Below are 25019 nucleotides of genomic sequence, written 5' to 3' on the forward strand. Positions count from 1 at the left end.
ACTAAGTCTGAATTTTGTATTACTGAAATGAACATATGTATATAGTAATATATTGCTTACTAGTTAACCACTCTTGCCAGGTGTTAATAGCCATTATAATTCTTCAAATATGTATCATAACTGAAAGCTTTTCCGAAAGAGTGACTTCAAATCTGTCCTCTCTTTTCCATAGGAATGATTTAGGCAGAAAGAATGCAGGTACATGTTAGTTATGTGATGCTGTCAGATCTCTTGGCTGCACCCAATGGTGTAGTAGGAGCATTCTCTTGTGTTGGATCACAGTGTGGGCTTGGAGCCCTGTGGGGAGAAGCACGCACTCCCTAAATCCTGTTCAACATTGCTCTTTCTCACCTGCTTTTGGGAAGCCTTAGGCTTACATATGGTCAGCTGTTCAGTGTGGTAGTGAGCTTCAGATCATGCCAGGAAGCTGGAAGAAGCCACGGCTCTGTCATGAGACTGCACAAAATTCTGGCGCTTCAACAGGGCAAGTGAGGGTTAGGGGAAAAGAGAAGGATCTTCTCTCATTCCTCCAGTAAAGCTGTGTCTGGAGTGGGTTGGCTGAACAGGTAAATGAAAGATAAAGCAAGAACTTGCGTTAAGAGGGTGTCTTATCTAGAGTATATCACTGGACACTGTAGTACATGTGAGGACACCTGCAGTTGTTCTAAGCAGCCTGGCTTTGTTATCATGTGGACTAATTCAGTTTAGCCCTTAGCAAGCTTGGACAAAGCTTTGTTGCCCGTAGTTAGACTGCTCCTGCAGCCCAAGTTACCTCATTACACTATGGTCTACTTACTTGACTTTATGTTCAAGTCTTTTATCTTATTAAATCGGACAGTGTAGTCCAATTGCAAACAATATTTAAGCATATTTGAAATGTAAAGATAATTTTTTTTCTTGTAGTATTTCAGCTTTTTTTACATGAACTGCACAAAGGTTTTGTTTAATTAGGTCCAGGATAATCTGCATGATTAAGGTTGTTAAGGTTGTTTAACTTTGTGCTGTAATTGCCTTAAAGATTATATATATGTGAAGTACATGTTTGTATATTTTTGGTAGTACATAAATCTCACTTTCATCATCAGATATGGAGTAACTTATTTCTAGCATTTCTTTTTGAAAAGGATGTGTATAGATACATAATTATAGTAAATTCGTGATGGATTCAGCAAAGTACATGCAACCAAAAACAAATAAATGTTAGGTTTTTAGTACCTTTGAGCATCCTCATTACTAACTTAATTTTGAAGTGATTAAAAAAAGTGTTTGTAAATGCTTCCTATATGCACATTCTCGTGTCCTCTTAAATATTGAAAGTAATAATTTAACATCCCTGTTCTGTCAAATTTGATGAAAATTGTAATTGCCAAGATTCAAATGCTGTAAAGACAAGCGTTGTAGTGGAAACGCTGGCAGAATATTTGTAACAACAATGCTTGCCTAGTGCCAGTAAAATAAAAAGAGAACTTATTGTGGAATACATTGATGCTTCTCTTTCAAAATAAATGAGAAGATCATACAAACAAACATGAGATAGGTGAAAAGTAGCTTTTGTTGCAGGAGGATGGATGTTTTTACACGTAAATTGCTAGAATGCAAACAACAGAACAAACAAGAGGCTTATCCTTGAAGCTTGTTGATTTTTAAAAGTCCTGTGATGTTTTCCTGCGCTGTGTTAGCCTGTCTGTGTACACTAGCGAGGCCAGATTTCTGTGGAATTCCAGGGTGCATGAATATTAACAAGAGACCTGTTAAACAGAGGCTTTTAATCACTTGCTGTTTGAATTTCAGGTCGGTCACTTGGCAGGGCAAAATGCATAAATGGAGGTTTTTTAGCTTGTGATTTTGTTTGCTTGTTTTTAGCTTTTTTTTTTGAGTTTATAGTCGTCTTTGTTTACTTGATCAAAGTCTAGTCCTTTCAATGGTTCAAGAGCCAGGTAAATGTAAAATATTTCCTCTATGAAGAGGTAAAATAAATATAAGAACTGTATTCATAAGTAATTAATGTTTTTTCTTTACTTTCATAGGGAAATTGCTTTTACTAGGCAACTCCATGAAAAAGCTCCTGATCTCTGTTTTTATTATATGGGTTTCTACATTCATTCATGCCCCAAAATGAGATACAAGGTAAAGTGTGTTTTTACTTATTTCCTTAGTGTACTATTATTCAAAGTATTTGACAGTGTTCCTAGTAATATAATATTTTGTAATTGTCATTTTGCATTTTAATGTAGACTTCATATGGTTAAATTTGAATGTTGGTTATTATTTAACTTGGCTTAGTGTTTTTGTTTTTTCAATTTAGCTGCATGTGGTATTTATTACAAGTTGGCTTACAAGCAGTTCACATGAAGAGGTTTTCCAGGCTGTCAGATAATAGTTTGTCATTTGGTTACCTGGGTATCTCATATTTACAATATATCTGGCAATAGTCTAAAATTCTCCCTTTTTTAGGTTTGATTGAATATTTGGGGAAATGTTGCTTAGTGACTACAGGCAATGATAACATGCCGCCTTGGTCTTGGCTGTACTTGTTTTTTTTTCCTTTGTTTTTTTGTTAGAGATATGGGACTTACTCTACAGATCAAACCTGTGAGAAGCAATGGTTAGTAGCTATTTTGAGTAGAGCCCAGTAGCAGATTTTTGAAGACAGGGTCAGGAGATTCCACAGAAAGTTTGGAATAACCAGTTTGTCACCAAACCTCCTTTGTAACTCATGTTAGCCACAAATTTGCTTACACCTAGGTGCCTGAGAGTTTCTCTCTTCCGTGTTTTTTAGACCTTGTGAAAGTGGTATGTTTTCTCTGTAATGTGTGATTGCCTTTTGAATATCAGTATACTATTTCACTATACTGAACAGAAATTTGCCAAACATTTGCATGTAACCAAATATATCTGTTAATAATGCATAGTTTTATTTTCTAAAAATATTTCTAATATGGAAATATAGCTCATAAAATAGGATTTGTATGGTTTTTGTTTTGTTTGCAAGTATGCTAAAAACCTTGCAGGTTTTTTTTTAATAGCCATAAAATTGGGAGGGTTCGTAGAAGTGATGGTTGTGAAGAAAGACCCATTTCAGCTTTATTGTGGCCTATGCTACAGGTGACCATAATGATTCATTTTTCCGAAAATAACAAATTCCACCCTCCCTCCCCATTTTTTTAAAAGATGTTTGTGACTTTTTCCTTTGCCGACATGAATTTATCATCAACATTTGCCAGCCAAAGCAAAGAGAATGTTAACTTTGAGACAAACCAATTGGTGAATTGGAAAATACTACCTCTGTAATCTAAATCTTTGTAAAGAATATCACATCACCATCTTGAATCATGGGTTCTGATTACTTACTCTACTCCTTGCTAAATATTAAAAGGTTTGGGATGATTCATTCATGTTGAGATACTACAGAGTAATATCCCTTGTCTATTCTACAAGCTACATAGTTCAAGACTTGTAATGAGAATGCATTCAGTTTACTAGGGCTCTTCAGTAAGAAAAGAAACTAATCTGACTATAATGACAAAAAATATCCCACTTCTTTAAGGTATCATTGCTAAGAAACTTTTGGTTCAGCCATTTGCTTTAATAAAGCATGGACTTTGTATCCTTGAACTAAATAAAGCTCATACATGAGTCAATGTATTAAAGTAGCTAGCAAGCTATTAAAATGTGGAGATTAAATGCTATGGAACTTAACTTCAGTAGCCATTATACATTTGTATTACTTACAACAATGTGGAATCTCTTCTATTGAGACTATGCTGTTATTTGAAAATGATTGTGTCATGAATATGATCTTCTAGAGAGGCTTCTAGTTTTCAGACTCTAATACTGGAAATTGAACGAGGTGTAGATAATCTAAATTTTTTTTGCACATTCTAATTCCTTAAACTTATTCTTCCTTGCTTACACCTGATGCTGCTCTGACATCACCGTGATTGGTAGAATATACATTTTAGCCTTTTGGAAACCTATCCATGTCAATGTTCTTAGATCAGTGTGGCCCAGTATGGAAATCATTCTACCAGGGGTAGGGGGAAAGGGAGAGGAAAAAAAATGACGTATTTATTCAGAACACACAAAATAGCAGGTAAGGGAATGCTCTCTGTGGGGAGAATAATTTTATTAAATGAGTTGCAATGGTCCCCCCTTCTACTTTTTTTAACATTGGCCAAATGTAATACCATTGAAAATCCAGTTRATATTAATTCTGTAGCCTTCACCCTCACTGAAACAAATTTTAAAACTAAGCTTTGAAATGCTTCTGGATAATGCTACTACTCTTGTGAAGTGATTAGTAGTGGTAAAGTAGTGACTTTGCAGATTAAGTAATTTAATTATGTCTGCTTGACTGACTTACATTATATGTTGAAGACTTTGCATGGTTCCAGTTTAATAGAGATATTAGAGGTTCCCTTCCCTTAACGACATTAGTCTGGAAAAATGAAAGGAAATGGGTGGACGTTGTTAAACAGATGTCGTGGTAAGCAAATTAAACGATGAAGAAAGGAAAAGGAAGGGGCTGAAGAACTAACTACTGTTTCTTATCCTCTGCTTGTAATGTACTTTGCAAGTTACATGTCCTAGGATGTTTGGAAATGGAGGCTAGGCGCAGCGTTATCTGTTTACATTAGTAGTGACTTATGAAGAACATTTGCATGCTATACTTGTTTACTACAAAGTCACAGGATTTTGGAAAGGGTTGTACTGGGGGCTAACTCTTTCCTTCTGGTCTCTGATTGTGCTCAATAGAAATGCCTAAGCTAACATTTGCACTTGATTTTTGCAGTAAACACTGTACTGGAACTTTTCCAGCAAAAACACCTGAGCTTTGACTACTGGTTTGCTTTGTGCTGTCTGCTAGAGCCCACATTTGTTAGTCTGGGTGCTCTTTGCAGCTGACATTCTCCCTGCTGATTGTTGAGGGATAGCTGATGAATCAGGATGCAGAAGGAGTAGTGACTTTATGATGTTGATTTAAGGAGTTTGACAGTGTTTCACTTTGCATGAAGTAAAAGTCAGTCTTATGTGCAGGACTTTGTTGAAATAATTGGGGATCTGTGCAATGAACTGTTTTGCTCACTTATATTGTAATCCAGGACTGATGCTTTAGTATTGTCCACAAAAGAATGTGGAGGAATGTTTAAATTTTAAATACACGTGAGTCTTGGTTTAGATGTGCAAATACCCAACTGTAAGCATTGAAGTCTTGTTCTGCATGGGTACTTTTTTGGAATGAAAAGTCTAGACATCTCTTTTGGATTCTCCTTTTGCTGTGGATGTAAAGTAATGATCGAATATCAATTTTTAAAAACCGATTATAGGTGTTCATTATGACTGAGCCATATATAATAATAGCGTTTCCCTTCTGCAACAGACCATCTTGGTACATTTATGTTCTCTAATGAGGTCCAAGGAACAGGCAGAATATTTTGCTGAAGTTCTGTTTTCTCTTAGTAAGGATGCTATTCCTGTGGCACAGTAATACAATTTAAGATTTCTGAATTTTCAGGGAGGAAGTGAGATAGAGTATCTTCCAGCCCATGGATCAGACATGTAACTACAGAAGTTCTTAAAAGGGACCTGTATTTGACTCTCTGCTCCCTTTTCTTCCTTCTCTTTACCTTCACTCCCAAATAGCTTGCATTTGACTGCAGTGGGATTTAAAATAATGGAGTACCAGGTAAATTACGTAAGATGGGGGAGGAGAATGTATAGTAATATTAGACTATTTTTTAGTTCCCAGCTCTTCTTTATTCCTGTTTATGAGTTTAATATTTATGACTGGTAAAATAAAATATACATTAAATTGAGACAAAGGGATTTCTGTAGTCCTGTTAACTATATTAATATGGAAAAATATTATAAAAACATTAAGCAATGGCTTTATTCCACTTTTTCAGGGTAGGTTAGGGTAATGCAAGATTAAAATGGTTCTCTGAAGAAATTCATGACCTTGTGGTAAAACTTTTCAGGCTCTGTTAGATGTGGTAGTTCTTACGTTGGAAAAATAGTCTTGTGGAAAATTTTCCAGGACTCGGAGGAGTCAGAGTCTTTTTCTTAATGCATTTTGGAGTCTATGATAAAATTTTAAATACAAAAAAAATTTTATTTTAGAGTGTTGTTGGTCTTAAACTTGTTTCTTGTTTTTTTAAATACTGTATCTGTAATCATTAATGCTTTTCAGTTAATGACATGTTTATAGAATTACAGAGATAAAAGAACCGACTTTAGTCAACAGTCATTTTGAAGAGATAGTTGAGAGGATCTTGGATTTTTTTGCTGTACTGAACCTCTGTCTGTGGTATCCCACATCTTTCAAATTCGAGAATTATACTTCATGGCTCTGTGTTATTAAATTCCATTCTTCCAGTCACTACTGAACTCTGAGGTTCTAAGCTACCCCCTTCTATTCTTTCTTCTGCAGTTCTCTGATATTGATTTTGAATCTTGTGGTGGCTGATACTAAATAGATTTTGATTTCGTGCTTCTGGTCTAAATAATTAGTGTGCTTGCTGCCCTGCTTTTATCATTAAGGTCTGTGACCTTAAATCATGTTTTCTTCTAAGTTCTTATATTGGGAAGGGGCTGCTAGTGAAGTTCTCTATGCGAGTTTCCTGACTTCTGGGCTTTCCAAAGCTTTTTCAATGTCAATATTTTCATGCAAATATTGCAATTTGAGCACACATTGTTACTTATTTTGGCCAATGTTCTGCTTTCCCTGAAACCATTCCATTAAGTTTGTAAATAAAAATTAATGTACTTTGAAGTGTGTAACAGCTCTAATATCTCCTTGCTGTGTTATCTCTGTGTACCATTTTAAGACCATTCTGTGATTTGAAGAAGTGTTTTGACTGAAATCTTTATCCAGACTTGTCTGCAGGCCAAAGTAAATGGAATTATTTCAAACAGTCTACTTTGGTATCAAGACGTGGCCAGACTTCAGATAGATGGAACACTAGAAAGGGTTCTGAAATGTCAAAAAAGAAACAAAAGGCTGATTCATCTGTGATTAATCATTCTTAAACTAAATGCCTCAGACTGACTGTGGTCATAAGCGGTGCCCCTGGTATTTTATAGAACTCTAGAGCCAATTTCTTTGGCTGATTTTAGGAATTTCAGCATCATTCCTTCAGCAGCAGTGAAATATATACAGTAGTAGCCTGCAATTCCACATGCACAAAATCCAGTATTGTGTGTTTCATTCTCAGGAGCCCTGACTCTTTCACAGTTCCCTGACCATGGAGTTTAGTTAACCTTTTCAATAAGCCTGGACTTGCTGTGTAAGCTGAAATGAATGAGGGAGAGAGACTCAAAGCAGAATGTGATCCTCTATGATTTTTTGTTATAAGCATATGCTGTTATGATTCTGCCACTGAAGTGCTGATAGGTTTGCAAAATATGTCACTAGTTCCACCCAGAAAAGAGCTGGCATTTTTGTACCTCCATGATGGATCTTTTTATTCAGCATGTACTTAAGTTGCTACCAGCTGTCAGCCTGCTTTTCTAAGTGGTGCTACGGTTTACCTTGACAACGGGAAAAGATGATAAGCTGAAAGAAATTAGGAGGACTGGGGCTTGGTCTGCTCAAGTTTGTCTGCACTTGTACTCGTGACTTTTCCAGGATTAATTTTGCTGGTGTATAGTACTAAATATGTACTCACATTAGTACAAAGCATACGAACTTTTGTATAAGCATGTCATAAAAAGTCAAATAATTATTCTAAAAAGTCAATGCTTGTTACAAAGGCATGCATTACCAACTGTTAATAAAGAACCATAAGATGTAGGTTGAAAAGCCATTGCCTTCTCTTAAAGAGCAATGCAAGTTCTGGCAACACAGGGGTATTGATTTTTGACAAATCTGTTTAAAAACAAACAAAAGTCCTCAAACGCCAGCAAACATACCCCCCCCCCCCAAAAAAAAATGACAAGAACTGCAAAGTGGGGAAAAAAATCCCTGTCTTGTTTTTCAGTGGCATTTCTCTGTATGGCTTGTTAACAGTTACTCTTAACTCCCTTCCTTGTCCATTCCTTCGTTTTCTTCACTGGACTTCCTCAATGGTCAGGATATTACTCTGCATTAGTATCAGCAGCTAAGCTTGGACATTCATTTCTCTGAAGCTGTGAACTTATTCTGAGTGTTCATTGTAATGGTTTGGGTTAGTGACTGAGAGAAAAGACTACTGTTATATTTTGACTTTTGGCATTAAAATCAAAGTGATTTTGAAAAAGTCTCTTAAAATGGCTGGCCTAGACTTTCAAAAGTATTTTGGAGGATTGGCTTAGCTGTAAGGGAAACACTTTAAGGGACTTTATTTTTCAGTATATGTGTTAAATGCTTCTGAAAATCAAGTGGCTTTAATATTCCTCAGGTTGTAACTAGCACAAAAACCCCTTTTGTGTCTGCATGTTTTATCAAATGTGTTTTGACTAGGAGGTTGGCTGTCTGTTTTTTTGATCTGATAAGTCATTCATTCTGTTACATTCAGGTTTGCAGAGTAACTTGTAACTTGCTGTTACTTTTTTTTTTTTCCTGCTTTCTTCCATAAAAGCTTTCTCCTTTCACCTTTCCTCCTCTGGAAGACTCATACTAACCACTAACTACTTATAGCACAAACTGACTAAATGGAACATTTTGGAATAAATAGCTATGAGTATGTAAAACAGGATTAAAAAATAGCATAGGAAAAAAAAATTACTTCTTGCTGTAGTACTAGTGATAAATATTTTAAAGTATTTGCTATTTACTTTGGACAGTATCTTGCAAAGTGTTCGAGGCCACTTTCTCAGTTGCTTCATTTTTAGATATTTCTGTCTAGGTGTGAGCACTACACCACGATATGAACATCAGAAAGTGTGAATAAGCAGATGCTCTGTTCTGGATAGCAATAGCCATTACTGAATGCTGACAATTTCAACTTCAAATGATCTCACTTAAAAGCAGAATATCAGTTTCCATTTTATTTTTATAGTCAGTAGTTTGTTCCTTCCTCCTTTTTTATTTTTTAATTAACCACTCTGTTTTAAGCTGAGTGTAATTGGTAGATTATTATGTTTTTCATTGGTGTATGTGCTGAAGCTGTGCTGAGAGTCATGCAGCATTTGCAGGGTTAAAACCAGTTGGAATCCCATACGACTGCTAGAAACAAATACAGCTCACAGCCATGTCTTCTTTTTTAATTTTATTTTTCCTTTCTAAGTATTTATAATCAAGATGTATTTTTTGTCATTTGGAAAAAAAAATGCAAAAATATCCTTCTGGCTGTATACTTCTGATTTCGGAAGTGTGGATTTCTTTTCAGTTACTTCAAGTTTAAGAAAATTGAAATGTAAGAGAACTGAGATGAAAACAATATGTATATTTATGACTGTTTGTATGGTTTGTTGACTTCTTTCAGGGCAGAGTGTCTGCTGTATAGGTTTCGGGAGATGTCTCAAGTGAACACATCTTTCTCATTACTGTACTGTCCCTTGAGAAAATAACCAAAAAAAAGTCATGTGTTAAAAACAGACTTTAGGGTGCAAGCACTTTGTGTAAGCTTTGAACGTATTGTAGCTGAAACTGCTTTTGTGGGATAAAGCTGTAATTGCAGGATGTGGCCTTGCTACTGTTTCAGTTGTATACCTGTAACTCCTTACTTGGTAGGGCTCCGTTTCTAATACAAATTTCTTCAAGCTTAGTAATCCTTTTTCTCAGCACTAGAGTTATAAGTCCCTATACTGGAGAAAAGAACATTATTAATTAGGTGCAGGCCTTAAGACAATCCATTTTCCATTTGTTACCTTCTGTGGGTTGTTTTGTTTGTTTTTGTTTGTTTGTTTGTTTGTTTTAAGAAGTTCTCCACTAGGCTATTTTAGAGAAATATTCGAAATCATATACTATGTCTTTTAAGTGATTCCAAAGATGAGGTGATTTAAATATCAGGCAAACGTGAAGTGTCTTTGTTCCACGCATAATGGGTGTATGCTTGTACATAACAATATATGTAGTAAGGATTCACAATTCAGATGTTCTAAAGAATAAACATTAAAAAGTGATAGAGATAGTATTAACTACTTACATATGCGTATCAATAGGAATAAGTTCTACACATTTTACTTATTACAGGAATTCTGTTAACCTGTGACAACTTTCTATCACATTTCTTTGATACATGTAATTTTGTTAATATGTGAGACTGGAGTAAAACAAAATGTAATGTGGCTGTCGCAAAAGCGCAAGAATAAGAGGTACAGTTTGAATTGTAGGCCAGTTCTGTGCCAGTTGATGTTTTCAGAGTTATCGTAGGTAACTTGACTGCCTCTGTCAAAAATGGCTGCTAAAAAGGTTTATTCAAGATCAGGATGAGAAACCTGAGGCAAACGGTCTGAATGCAGATAGCTGGGAGAAATCTGTCATGTCCATTTCACAAGGCTACGTGGTCATAAATTCCCTGCTTATACCTGGCTTGCACTAAATGTTGTTTGCTGACTTATTTGTGGACTCCATGGCAACTATTAGCAATTAAAGTGCAAACCATAAACTGTGCAATTTATACACAAAAGAGGTGTGGATTTTGTTTTTGTTTTTGTTTGTTTTTGGGGGGGGGGGGAATAACGTACTTCACAATTCACGTCATTAATTTTTCCTATTGATCAGAGGAATGAGATTGCAGCTCATGTTTCAGAATTTTCCAATTATAGTTCTATAAATCTATTAATGATTACTAGTAAGTGTAAGAATGCATAGAATTGAATTTATTTGTAAAGTTTCTAACAAGCAAATGAGTTAATATAGTGCTGTTTAGTCAGCTTCATTTCATTTTTTTTGTTATTGATTTGATCTTTTTTTTTATGATACTGGAACACTGGTTATTCTTCTGAGTTTTCTGTCTGCCTGTCTCTTTGGGTATTTCTCTTGAAAAAGTGAGGGAATTTAAATATGCAATACAGATATCTTACTATGCCATGATGCAAAAGGTTAAAACATATTTATGAAGGCAATGATCTCCATTCTTCCAAACAGTGATAGTCTCTGTGTGAAGCTGTTCATAGCCATGCTAGTCTTCAAGTGTCAGGCAAAATACCAAAGGTCTTGTGTTCTGTGGAAAAAAACAGCCCTTTAAATCTGTCACTGAGCTATAAGTCATTGAAACACTGATCAGTTATATCTACACACCAGATTTATTGAATCTGGGAACACTTGGGATATCACATCTCTCATTTAACTTAAAATCCTGTAGCTCTTATTGTATTCTTTTTTATTTTTGCTATTTTGCTGATTATATTAGCTTTCATTAGGCAGTATTGTCAAGTGGAATTTATTTGATTTGAAAGCCAGGAACTCCTGCTTTTTCTGGCTCTGCCATATTTCACCTTGTGGTCTTTACAGTAGGAGCTGGCTGACAAGTCAGTTAATCTACACAGAGATGTGTTTTCTCCAATTTTCCAGGAAAGATTTAATAGTAGATACTTTAATGAGGTCTGGTTTTACTAAGACCTCATTAATTTTACAAAGATATCACAGTACACTTCTCTGAAGTGTTACATTTAATCTAGATGATGGTGAATCAACAATTCATTATTTTGAATGGGGTTTTTTTTTTGTATGAATTTGTTCAGCTGCTAATTGTTCTGAGTCTACAAATAAATGTATATTAATGAGGTTCTGTTATTTATCCCTAATCCTAATATTAAACACAATGCTTCTAAGAGTCTGGCTTACAAAAAGTTTTCTGTTTTATGATGGTGATTACTAGGCACTAGTACAGCAGTGCTGTTTGAATAAGAACTAGAATCCCAAATTTCTAAAAAGGGGAATGATTTGGAAACCAATAAGGAGTAATGGAATCATAGAAAGGTAGAGGGGTCAGAGACCTTGAGGGATTATGTAGTCCATCTTCTTATTCTGAGGCAGGTGAAACTATACTTGTATTAACTTTAAGATCCATCGGACATATATCTGCCAAAGATCTCCTTTGACAAACTTACACATGTTGCCATGTATTGGAGATTATATCCTTATATATTCAAGTGCTTTTCTGGTTTTCCCATTAATTTTTTTTCCTTATGTCCGAACTGAATTTTTCTTCCTAAACTATATTACATTTTGTCCTATCTACTGTGCATAGAAAGAACATGTTATTCCCTTGTATTTTGCAACACTTTTTCTAAACTTGATGGCTACCATCATGTCTCTTCTTGGGCGCCTTGTATTTTTGCTAAAACAAGCAAACAAAGCCCCTCCATTTCTTTAATGTTTTCTCCAAGTCAGACTTTCTGAGGTTCCTGTCATTCTTTTTGCTGTCTGTGGACATTCTACAAGTGACCTCCTTCTGTCCTAGAGAATGATGTCCAAAATTGATCCTTCTATCTAATGCGTTCCAATGCAGAGTGCAGCTTCTATAGGTTATTTATAAAATGTGAGTTATTAATTGGACTGTATAAAAGAAGATATTAAACATTGGAGGCAAGGAGAAAGGGTGGAAACAAGAAAAATGCGATTTGTGGGATTACAGAGTTTTCAGGATGGGCTAAACTGAAACTTGGTCTAAGTTATTTTTAGTATCAACACTTGTGAATAAATGAATATGAAAATGCCATGGGTATATGGTCTTGAATCTCTCTTCTATTCATTTTTCTGTAGTTAAGTAACTGTTAAAAGTTGCTTTTTTTCTTTTTTTCAGGAGAGAATATTGCCTTAGATGAGGCGCCAAAACTTCCAGGGTTTTGTGCTTGTTCCTTACCGTAGCTAGTAGGAAGTGGCTGTTCAAAGAAAGTAACAAATTAAGAATAAACAAAATCCAGAGCAAATATGCTTTAGTACAGAAATTACAGATGATAGTAATTATCATTTCACAACATCAGTAAACTGCTAGTAGGGGAGGAGCTTATTCTATGTTATCCTGTGGTAGCCACCAGCATTATTTAGGTGTGTATGACTTAAACAAATCCGTAGCCTCTTTATATTAGAGGCACCACATTCCTATTCTAAGTTTATGGAGCCTGGCAGGCTCCTGGATGATACCATGTTTTCACTAATAGTATCAGGAGGGCAAGAGAGATCTGAGAGATTGTACAGAGCAGGGCACCAAGCAGAAGAGTCAGTGGAGAAGCTAAGTATTTTTGCTACAACTTCATTAAAGATGTTGATTAATAAAATCAGTGTACAAAGGCTTTCAGAGATTACTGTATTGGGGAGGCCTAGAAAGATTTGGGAGCTTGGCAAACCGTAGTCTTTTGACTATGAGACCAAGACCCAAAAAACTTGCTATTTATGGACACTAATTTGGGCTTTCAGTTTATTGTATAGGGGACTTGACCACCGTTGCAAACTTTTTGTTCGGTTATTTTCAGCTGAATGACTGAACTGTACTAAAAGGAACGGTTAAACTTCTTTCGGTACTGAAACCTATTAAGAGTAGTTATTTGCCATGTTATATATGAAGGGTAGTTTTGAGATGCTTGTTAAGTTGTTTCCAAACGATTAGATGATTTTTTTTTAATAGAATATTATACAGTTTGCTCCCCCCCATTTCTCACCCCTAATAAAAATGGTGATTTGAAAATGTTCGCACAAGTAAAACTGAGATAGAGTGACAAAGGAAAGGGTATAAAACTGATTCCATTGTTAACGAATTGAAGAAGAATGGGTTCATGGAGCAAAAAGTACACAGGAACCAAGTTCTTTGTTCCTCCCAACACAAATGCACTATTGTTTTATGGATGGTTAGAAGACAAGATGAGCTTTTTATTCCACTGATCTATTGATTTTTTTGTTTGTTTGTTTGTTTTACATTAAGGCTAGTGTTCTGGAGGGCTACTTAGTGCTAATATGTTCAGTAAAGTTAATCCCCGATTTCTATTATGAATATGTTTTTATATTCTTTCCATTGTACTCTTTACCAGCTGGCATGGTGTGGCTTGCTATTATTTGTTTTAAATTATCTTCCTTTGAAGGGGAAGAAGGGGAGCAATTGGCAGATATTTTTGTGTTTCAGTATAAAGTGGTCACTAAGAATGTTGAAGGACTTGCTGCTCTTTGCCTCCTCCATTTATGCCTTAAAATGCCGGTCAAGGGCAGAAGGACATTGAGTAAAATGGAGTAGCTCAGGGCTGTGGTGAAGGCTGATGTGGGGAGCTAGAGAGCCAGTTCGGAGTTCTCCCCCTGCTTCTTGGTTTGGGCAGTCTGAGGATGCGGCTCCTTAGGGAGAGGCTTTGTGGCTGCTTCTCCACAATTCCTGCTCAAATGTGGCATTGAGAAAGGATCCAAAGGGTAACAGCCATACAGCTTTAATTATTGCAAGATGGTAGTCTGTGTTTCTTGTAAATCATTGTGTAGTTTTGATGGAGCCCTTTCCAGAAGAGCTTACAGAAACTTAATTTTAGAAGATAAATTTCTTTCTCAGAAGATTATTTGTTTCACTGTTTGCTGCTGATGAATTAATGGATTTATAAACATAAAATGATTCCCAATCAGTGGGGGGTGATAAATTCTATACTTGAAATTTCTTCTTGATCACGTTGATGACTGAATTGTTAGTCCTCAAACACCTTTATTGATAGCCCCACCTTTTGACGAAATTTTAAGTGTTAATACATTTAGTTTTATTATTTGTGAAGTGGAAAGAAATTAATGCGATGATCCAAGAGAAAGATGATATTTTTCAAGCCAATAACCACTGAGTTGGAAAAGTTGAAAACTGCCACGAAAGTATCTGAAATCTTCAGTACATTATAAGCTAAACTCTCTAGATGCCTTTTCTTTAATACCCTGTCTCTGTGGTGATTACATGTCTTTAGAGCAACAACAAAACAATGAGTGTGAACTTTCTCCCGACAGTCTCTTAAAACTGCAAACATTGTTCCCTCCCTGAGATTTATGAACCCTTTCTAGGTGTAGGGCCAAATCCTTGGAGCCCGGTTTCTGACTGCATTATGTTGCTTGGACAATGCAACACCGAGAGAAAGCCCCCCTAAAGGGCCAGAGGGAGGGAGACTTCCTGAAAGGACTGGAGGGGCTGGCAGAGATGGAGTACACCAGGCTGCTGCCAGTCCGCCTCGGTGTAGTAGCCTCAAAGGGCCCACTGCGAGCTGCTCTAAATTAAAACAGCTTTAGGTGCCACCAAGACTAAATAGGAGGCAGAGAAGTGTTTGAGCCGGTTTTGGCCACTTTCCTTTAGACGTGCAAATCTGGGTTAAACTCTTGTGTCACTTTTAATTTGCATATGATAATAAGCATTCGAGTATTTATTATATTGTGTTGCTCTGTAATTCAGAAATGTGCTGAAAATGCATGGAAGTGCATGAAACTGCTTGCATGTTTCAAGATACACCTGCGCTTGAATACAGTGTGGAGTTTTATTGATTTTAAAATAAAGTGGGGTGATTGCGTGGGCAGTTTTACTCTCTTTATTTTAACTCTGAAAAAAAAGGAATTATAAACTGATAGAATGATAACAAAATACTAGTGCAGTTCTACTTCTAATATGCACCTAATTCTGTATTTGAATGTACGTTCAATGTACCCTTGAATGACCGGATTTTGGTATGATAGGACATATATAGTGTATGGTATAGTTAGTGATTCCAGCCCATTTGTCTTCAAACTTGTATTCTTCTGTTAACTATTTTCTCTATAATCATCTTACCAAACATCTGGTATTAAAAGTGTTCATGTTTCAGCCCAAAGACTTTTGGGATACATTAGTGTTAAAGAGACTGCTTTCCTAAACATGTAAGTAGACTTTTATGTACCCTTTAATGGTAATAATTCAGCTTAAAGCATAATAGCGGATTTGTTCTAACCACTTATGAAAATGATGTTGAACTTGGTCAGTTTTATAGAGCCACAAGTGTGCACATGTGCATTTCCGCTGCTAGCAGATGCAAAATGTTCACGCAAAATTACCGCTACAGAACTTGCTGTTGTATTTTAATTTGTTCAACTTTGTATACTTAATAAATGGACTTCTTTGACAGTATTAGGAGTTAAATATTTTGTTTATAGTAAAGGAGACAATTCATTAAAATGAGAAGGAGTTTGAAAACAAGTCAGCATAAGAAAAAACACAATGAGAGGATATGATTATATTTTTAATAGACTATGTCCTCAGGCAGTCAGAATACACTGAAAAATAGCTTAACAAAAATTCAGGAAATTTATCTACTCATTTACTGTAGGTTATATTTTCTCTGTGTTATTCCTATATTTGTTTGCTATTCTTGTATTTGGATTCCTTCCCCGCTTCTTATGTTTAGCATAGTCCCAAGAGAGACTCAGATGCATTGAAGTGCAGAAATTCTGGGACTCTCATGGTTCAGCATTTCTTCTCGCAACTAATAGCTACGGTCGTCTTAGTTTCAAGTGTGAGTTTGAGAAGATGGACAGAAGTTTGTACTGACTGTGATGTCAGTTCATATTCTGTTTTCTGCAGCGTTGGGGTTTTTTGGCTTTTACAGTAGGTGCATTTGTGCACAGTAGGGAAGGTATGATGCCTCTCTACTTTTGATATTTTCATTTTTAGAAACCACATGCCATCTCCTCTGTGATGAAAAAACTTGCACTTTTTCACAGTATAGATTTTTGTCTCGTTGAGGCTGTTACAGTGTGATCAATAATAGCTTCAATTCAGATGTTGGTTTTGTGAATTCTGAAATTGAAACTTGGTGAAATAGAATGGTCTCATACCCAAGAACTGACTACTCGGGGAACAAATAGTGAGAGGGGAAGAGAGTTGGATAAACCAATACTTAACAAACAAAATGGACCTAAAATTAGAGTGCTTATTTTATGAATGAAAAAAAAACATTTTTATGGGCTATAGAAGAAAGTTCTTTTAAATTGCATTTCTATGATGCTTCTGGATTTTTGTATAAGTATTTTTATTTGTTGTTTTACTTGCTGTTAAGATTTAATTTCTAACTCCTGGTTGGAATGCTATGATAAAGTGATATTTTTTTCTAATCTGCTAACGTAGGAGAGGCAAACAGATTTAGAATTTTACTATTTTTGTTATTGTTCCTGATAACATGAATTGTGGACGCTTGAATACAATTTTTTTTTTTATTCTGAGATTTATCGTTGTCTTGCTTTTTCTCCTTCAGATTTTTAATGTGTGTATTAAGGATGTGTTAACTTGAATTTTGCAATATTTAGTCTAGGTCTTACAGAAACAAAAGATTTACTGAAGGTTTTATTAATAAGCTGTCTTGTGCTATTTCTTTTTCCTTGTCCTTCTACTACTACACTCTTTTCTACTGTCCTAAGATTAATGTTAACACCTGTATGTACCACTGCTACCTGTTAAAGTTTTTTTCTGCTACACAGCTTCTTCGGTGTTAGTATGTATCTCTCTTAATGAACCAGAGCTCTGCCTTTTATTTTGACACACAGTATTTGTAACTCAGCGCTTCTCCCACCCAGTCGCCCAGACAGTTGTAGATTTTACTTCTATCAGAAGCTTGTGAGTTCCTGCAGGCCTGCAGGTAGCTTAGCCAAAATGTACTCTAGAGTTATTGAAGGTCCAGATTGAAATGCTTCCTTTGCACATACAGAGCATTATGCCAAGCAAGTCGTTATATTCAAAACAATATTCAGTTGGGATAGCAAGTTACATGAAGTACTACCAGAATTTTTCAGTTGAAAGAATAGGATAAAACTATACATCTGTGTAGTAATATATATTGTTTGAACAGGTGTATCATTTTTTTCAAATTATTCATTATTTGAATGATCTTGATGAGTATACAGACATTTATTATGTATCTACATGCTTGAGATTTCAGAAAGTGTTGAAATGTAGATAGATTTATATATTTATGCAAGCAAATGCATTGAATATTGTGTATATTTGTGCTGAATGATTAAAGGTAAATTACTTGACTTTTAGGCTTTTGATTTGTTGTTGGATTTTCAGAAACATGTCAAGTACACCATATTTTGATATAAAGTCTAAAACCTATCTTTTGCAGTTCTGCATTAACAACTCAGTAGTACTTGTTCCTAGATATATCTAAGTGAATAGAAATTTTAAAAAGATAGAATGGCAATTTTTAAAGTGATATGGTCTTTCAACATGATTTAGTTGCACAAGCAGCACCAATGCTTTTGAAAATCCCACTTTATGTGCGTAGCATAGCTTAATCTAATGCCAACATCTCCCAACTGAGTTCTTAATTAGTTGTATAGTTCAACTCAAAGGAATATCAGTATTTCACTGAGGGAAATGATAAACAACTTGAAAAGCTGTGAATTAGTCTAATATTTATTATGTCTTCAAATATTCTACAGACTGGACATGAAGGTGAAGCATGCACTTACATATTCAGTATATGGCTGCCATCAGCCCAGACTTTCCTGGGTATGTTGTCATTGTCTTGCCCCCAGAATCTTGTTTGGGTAGACTTTTGGCAAGTTCTATTAGAGGCAGAAGCAGGACTTTGGGGAAGGAGGGTAGTATTTTTGGTGGTGATGTGGGCTTGGCCAGTCGCAAAAATCAAAGGTAAGGCAGTGGTGTGTACAAATGGTAATGCAAAGATAGATCTGATGTGAACAGCAGGCCAGAGCAGAACAGGAGGCACTGAGTAGCAAGCGCTAGCCTGTGCTCTGAGGAGCTTGGGACTCTGGGGTTGTTGAGTGAGGTGAAAGGCTGAATTTTGGGGCTGGGAGAGGAGAAGGTGTGCGGTTTGTGGGGAAATGGTTTGAGGAGAGTGATTGGGAAGAGGTGGGGAAAGGTGGAGAGGACTCAGAAGCTGATGAGTGGTGCTTGCAGGGGCTTTATGCTGTAGTGGAAGTGGTGAGGCTAGATTAGTGCAGGGATAATGAAGATCAGTATGGAGAGCTTTTGGACTAGCAATTAATACTCTGATGCTGGTGGTTTAGTTCTGGTAAATTTTCTCTTTCCCTGTGCAGCTGTACAGAAATTCTATCAATTTAATTTTATGTTTGGATATTTTTATTTTTCAATTGAATAAACATTGTCTGTAGTGTTTTTGCTTTGATAACTACATAGTAGAAGCATCTTTGACAGATCATTAATTAGCTTTCCCGTGGAGTGTGTCTGTAAGCTACTTAGATGAATGCTTTCCTTTCAGATACGATGCCAGCTAATGAGGTATTAAAGAATGTTTAAAGCTACTTGATGCCAATCTGACAATTTTGCGTGTATTTGTTGTATATGTATGTGTGGAGCATTGGTGTGATATACTGGGGTGTGCATGTTTTTCTGTGGTTATCTCACTTTGTGTTAAATATAAGAAAATAAACTTTAATACTTTATTTCATACATTCTGTTCAATGAACACATAAAAGTATTGTCAGCTTATGGCAACTCTTCAAGAGAGAGACATGGGCTCCACATGATTGAAACGTCACTTTTTTACTACTTGCAGCTGCCAAAATAAACTCCTTTTGAGATAGACATAAGTCAACATTGTTAATGTGTGTCTGTACTGAAGCATTCCTCTTGAGGCCCCTGCTTGGGTTTTATCATTTTGTCACAGTTGCACAGTTTTATCTCCCTTTCTGAGTTTAATGCTAGAGCCCCTTTAAGAATTTTTGCAGTAGAAGATTTAAAGTAAACATGTTCCATACCAGTAACAATATGATTTCTCTTCCCCAAGACCTGTATTTTTAAAAGCAAAAAGACAGTTTACATATTCTCTCTTATTGGTTGTTTTGCGCTCAGACTTTCTCAGTGTGCTACTTCTCTCCCCTTGAATCCTTGAGTAGCCCTGCTAAGGGCAAGAGGGTACTAGCTTCCAGCTTCAGAAGTGTGGCTGTGTGCTACCATCCTTAGTTAACCTGTTCCCAATTAGCTATTTAATGGAAATTTCCAGTAAACAAATTAACCAGTTTTACATATTTTGTTTAAAATCACAGGATCATTCTTCCCTTTTCCTATAAGATATTTGAATATATGGCTGTTTCAAGTTCACGGTAAATCTCGCCATCTGTAAATGTGTACAAATGCACCTTAAATTAGAAATATTCTTTGAAATTTCAGTCTTGTGTTGATGTCAGTATTCTGTCAGTTCAGTATCATTGACATTGCCTGAATATTAACAAACAAGAGAGAGATAAAATGGCGATATTTGAAGGTCCACAATATTTGCTGCTGGTGGCAGTCTGTACAATTCCAGTCAGGAATTTACAGAATGTTTTTCCTATACATACCATCTCATATCACTGTCTCATCTTCTTTATATGTCAAATACAAATTTTATGTATAACACTGAAAGTTAAACTTAGTTTCAATAGTTTATTTTAAGAAAATGCCATTTAGCACAGATTGACAGATACAGCCTTTTCTGTGCAAACACCTAATAAATATACAAAACACAATCCCCCCAAAATTAATCCAAAAACTTCAAAAACCTTGGGAAATACAGAAAGGTAAAATAGATGCACCAGTAGTTTGATGATATAAAAATACTTTAGGAAAGTTGCTTAAAAAGTTATCCCTGATTTTATGTAAGCTCTTTTGAGTGGCTGCATACCTCTGATATTTATCTTTGCTTCTCAGTTTGAAGAGTTGTCTTCATATCTGTCTGTCATTTGGATATTATTATTTCAGCTTTGGATAAACAGCCAGCTTAAGTCAGTTCAGAATCCATAAACTTGCTGTTTCTGTCATCAAAAGTCTGGAACCAAGGTACAATAGCTGTTGTAGACTAAATAATGTTATTTATTGGTCTTAAAGGGGACTTTATAATCTTTTGTAGTATTGTCTTTGTAGAGTGTGAAATACTATATACATTGCTTTGAGTAGCTGTATACAGTACTTCACATTTTTGTGCTCTGATTTATAGAGTTATCAGATGACATCTCCAAAATGAAAGCATGGTGTTGAATTGCTTATGTGATTTTCCCAAATTACACTTACCAGAAAAATCATAAAACAGAGTTTCTGAATGTTTCTGTTGTACAAGCTAGTAACTGACTAAGTACACATTGTGTTGAAGAAACGGTGGAAATTAGGCAGTCAGAAGTGGCTGAAGAGCATAGGTAGAGAGGAATCCATAAAAGATGGAGTTAGCATTTGAGTTTAGAATGGCTTTTCCCATCTCTCTGCTGTCACAAAGGGCAAAAAGTTGTGATTGTTTTTCAGATGGTAACTTGTAGAAATGCACACATAAATTCAGCCTAATATAATTCATTGTTTAGATTAAGCTTAGTGAAGACTAAGAATAGTAAATGCTGAATTTGTATGCATGTATTAATGACTGAACACATTTTTCATTTTTCTGAGTGTCTACAAGGTTAAATCTAAGGAGTTAAATTTACAGAGGAGTCAGTGTGGTTATGAAGATGTGTACTCATGGATTCTTTTGCACAATCGATGTCTTAATTTTCAGTTATCCCACTAAATCTTGAGGTGTGGTTTCTAATTAAACTGCAATGTCTGTCTCCCTCTTCCTATTATATACATCTACATCCATCCATCTGCCTGTCTATCTATCTTCCTTAACCAGGAAAAAAATGAGTTAGCACATGTATCAGATAGGAATAGGCAGAGATGTTTACCTGCTTTTGTTTGGACTCAGGAATGTTTTTGTACACACCCATTGGCTTGAGTAAATCTCGAAATGCAAAGAATATGAACAATGCAAGACTGACAACCTCCTCCCCACCCCAAGAATAGTTAATGTCCCTTAAAAAAAGGGGGGAGAGGAGGTTCTTGCAGGATTATGAGTTATAGTAAGGTGATTGCTTGCAAGCAAAGAAAATATATTTAAGGGAAGACCAATAAAAAAAAAAAAAAAAAAAAAAGCTGTTTTATTGACACTTAAGATTGACAAGTTTTCATTTGAAAGGAAAGTCTTTGCATATATAAGAAACAATCTAGCTGGGTGTTAATACAGGACAGTGCTTACAGACTAGTCATTTCTATTTTTTCATATAAACCATGCTCTTGATTTGTTCTTCCCTGTTGAAATAAACAGTAGTTCTGTTGAACTGCAGGTTAATGTCTAGAAAAGAATCTTTCTCGTTTGCATACTTTCTTTATTTCCACTTCCAATAGCAACTCAAGAAGTCTAAATCTGATTTTCACACTTGGAAGCTGAGATATTGAGGATCTGACTTCAGAGAGAGAGAGAGAGATGTGTTCAGAAATGCCAGTTCCATTGACCTACATTTATTTCCCTAACCAATTTGATATTTGCATATGGAATTGCACGATTTTAGAGATATAAATCTCTGCTTACAGATCAAAATATCTCTATTGAAAATACTTCTGAATAGTCCAACATCCAGAATACCTGAAAATTGTTAATTCTTCTAAATATTTAAATCTGCCTTGTTGCTGGATCTTGCAGCCACTCCAAAAGTTCTCAGCACTTTAGAGAATCCTCTTGTGTTGTGTCATTTCCTCAAGAAAACAAATTGTATCTATTGATCGGCCTCTGCTTTATTTTATAAAATTGCTTCTCTTTAAAGGCCAAACTATTTTGCATATGTTTGGGGAGAAATAGTAGAAAGGTATTCATAATTTAACTACTATTTGTTTGATGTAACTCTCTTTCCTAATTTAATACTTAAAGTGATAGTTCAGTTCATTTAAGTGCTTTGACTGATGTGGATTTCTTGAATTCCTTGTCCTGTTTATACAAATGTTAGCCTGTTTGGTTAATATTTATATAATTTTCATGTAGTAAAAAAACAAGCAAGGCAAAAACCCGCCTCAACTAAATAAATAAGGAAAAACTTTTGTAATCAAGATCAAGTATAAATCAAGAGAGCTATTTAGTAAATCCATTCATGTCTTTAATATATGTCTGCCCAGCCTTCATAAGATGTTTGAAGTGTAGTTTTTATGAAATAATTCCTGAACATGTAGGGTGTTTTTTTTTTCTCTTATGTGTAAGCCTGATCACTGCTACTATTTCAGATATAGTGGCTTTAATTGCTTAGAACAAGGAATCCAAAACTCTCATTTACTGATTTTTTTATAAATGAAAAAGAACAAACTATTGGAAAGAAGTCTTGGAGAAGAGAGTAACGCTTGAAAATGGTTGTCAGAATATGCACAGAACTGTAGGTTATATTTACTTCTAGCTGATAACGGTATGTTACCAGCTTACCAGATGCTGATAAAATAGCAGGTAATAAATGCACGTCTTGCACCTGACACTAGTGCAACAGCCATTTGTAATAGTGAAGCAATTGTCTCTTGAACATACTAATAACTGTTCACTTTTAAACTTAAAACCAGAATTATCTCATTGAGTAATAGGGTGATGTCAGTGAGGATCATGGGATCTGTTTAATATTTGAGTATGGCCATAGATACACGTTATCTAAAGCAGCACTTCTGCTGGCTACTTCAGTCTTTCTGATGCTGCCGTTGTATATTAATGTGCAGCAGTTCACAGCTTGGGCTGTGTCACATAAACATCAACCTCCCTTAGCCCGCTTTATTCGGTGACTGGGAGGAATGACACTATTAGTATGGAAATGGAAGAAGAGCTGGACAGAGACTAAAAGGGGAGGGGGAGTTTGTTTCCATCACAAACTTTCATCTTTTTCCTCAGTGTAAGGCAGTTCTTTCTGTAGCAGTCCATGAACCTTTTCAGCTACCTTTTGGCTGTTTTCCAATATCAAAAACAGACTAGAAAGTGTCTAATATTTCAGAATACTTTTATGAGAGAGGACAAGATGAAAGTAGCTATTTAGACTGTACACTGAGTTAGGAAGATGGGAGGATCCAAACAATTCAGGGTATCACTAGAAAAGCATGCATTGGGAAGACAAAGACATAATAATACTTCCTTAAAATACCTGGGAGGTTGGGCAGGGAAGGGTATTTCTTTGTCAGTGCTCTGTGCAGACCAGTGACATAGGCAAGTAAAGTGATGAGATTTACCTTAAATCTGAGTGAAATTGAAGATAAATTTAATTTGATGCCATTTTTGTAGTGGATTAAGAGGATGCGGACAGTTAGTGGCCAAACAATAGCATGATAGTTGTGGTTAATTTATCACAAGTCTAAGCTCTCTTCCTTTTTGCCTAAAACAAAAATGGCTTTTGCCATTATCTTAGCTGTTTTATGTTTACCCTACTGAGATATTTTATTTACTTGAGGGATGTAATCAAAACCATTTGAAACACTAAAAAATTTTATATTGAATGAAGAACAGCTAAACCTGAATATATAGTCAACTAGTTGTAGGAAACCATTTCTTTCCTACCATTTGTAGGAAATACAGGAAACAAATGCCGTAACTATTTTATCTTTGTAACCAACCAGTTTATGATTAATTATTTTATTTAATACTTTATATGGAATTTGGAAATGAACAGAAAATAGGTGAAAGTTGGCAAATGATACCGTTGCTTTGGTCATTCACTTTAAAGACTGGGACGCATATAAACAAAATAGCAAGAAAGTAATGTTGTAAATTAAGTAGTTGTTGGTATGACTATGATTTAAAATATTATGAATAATTATAAATTATAGTTCAGCTGGTCAGTAACAATACAAAACTGCAATAGTCTTGCATGCAGAGCCACAGAATGATTATGAACTTCTACACTTCTATCTGAAATACAACTTTAAATGATATATACGTTTCATTTGTACACAGGAAACTGAACAGTACAGGGGAAGGTGAGCATTTTGTCTCTGAGTTTCTCTGTATGAGATGCAGTAGGAACTGCGTTATACCTCTCTGTCTGGCCTATAAATTTTCCATTACATAGATTTTGTGCCTAAGAATTGTAACTAAAAGAATGAAAATCAGCACATCTTTTTGAATAGGAAGGGATATTTCCCATACACTTCATATACTTCTCATAAGTAGTTTGAGTTTTATGAAGTACAAAATGAATTTTGGTTATTATGAATAAAACCCTGTGAGGATTACCATGCATTAGGCACAGCTGCATTTCTCTAATCCCTTTGCAGTATTCTTTAATAACCAAAAGGTAGCTAAGCTCTCAAGAATGTAGCACTTGTGTCCTAAAAAATGTTGGTTACATAATTAGTAATTTTGCCATTTGGATAAAACCAGCTCGTGTTGTACTATTATTG

The 25019-nt window shown here is 35.5% G+C and overlaps 1 protein-coding gene across 6 annotated transcripts in view; it reads left to right on the top strand.

Moving 5' to 3' along the window:
• Nucleotides 1-25019, top strand: part of ATE1 (arginyltransferase 1) — a 96933-nt gene that overhangs the window by 43729 nt on the left and 28185 nt on the right. For all 6 annotated transcript variants that reach the window (XM_026063988.1, XM_026063989.1, XM_026063991.1 and 3 more), the window contains one exon: nucleotides 2028-2127. In XM_026063988.1, coding sequence (XP_025919773.1) covers nucleotides 2028-2127 — 100 coding nt within the window. The remainder of the gene's footprint in view (nucleotides 1-2027; nucleotides 2128-25019) is intronic.

Source organism: Apteryx rowi, unplaced genomic scaffold (genome assembly GCF_003343035.1).
Source record: "Apteryx rowi isolate R43461 unplaced genomic scaffold, aptRow1 scaffold_206, whole genome shotgun sequence".
NCBI lineage: Eukaryota > Metazoa > Chordata > Aves > Apterygiformes > Apterygidae > Apteryx > Apteryx rowi.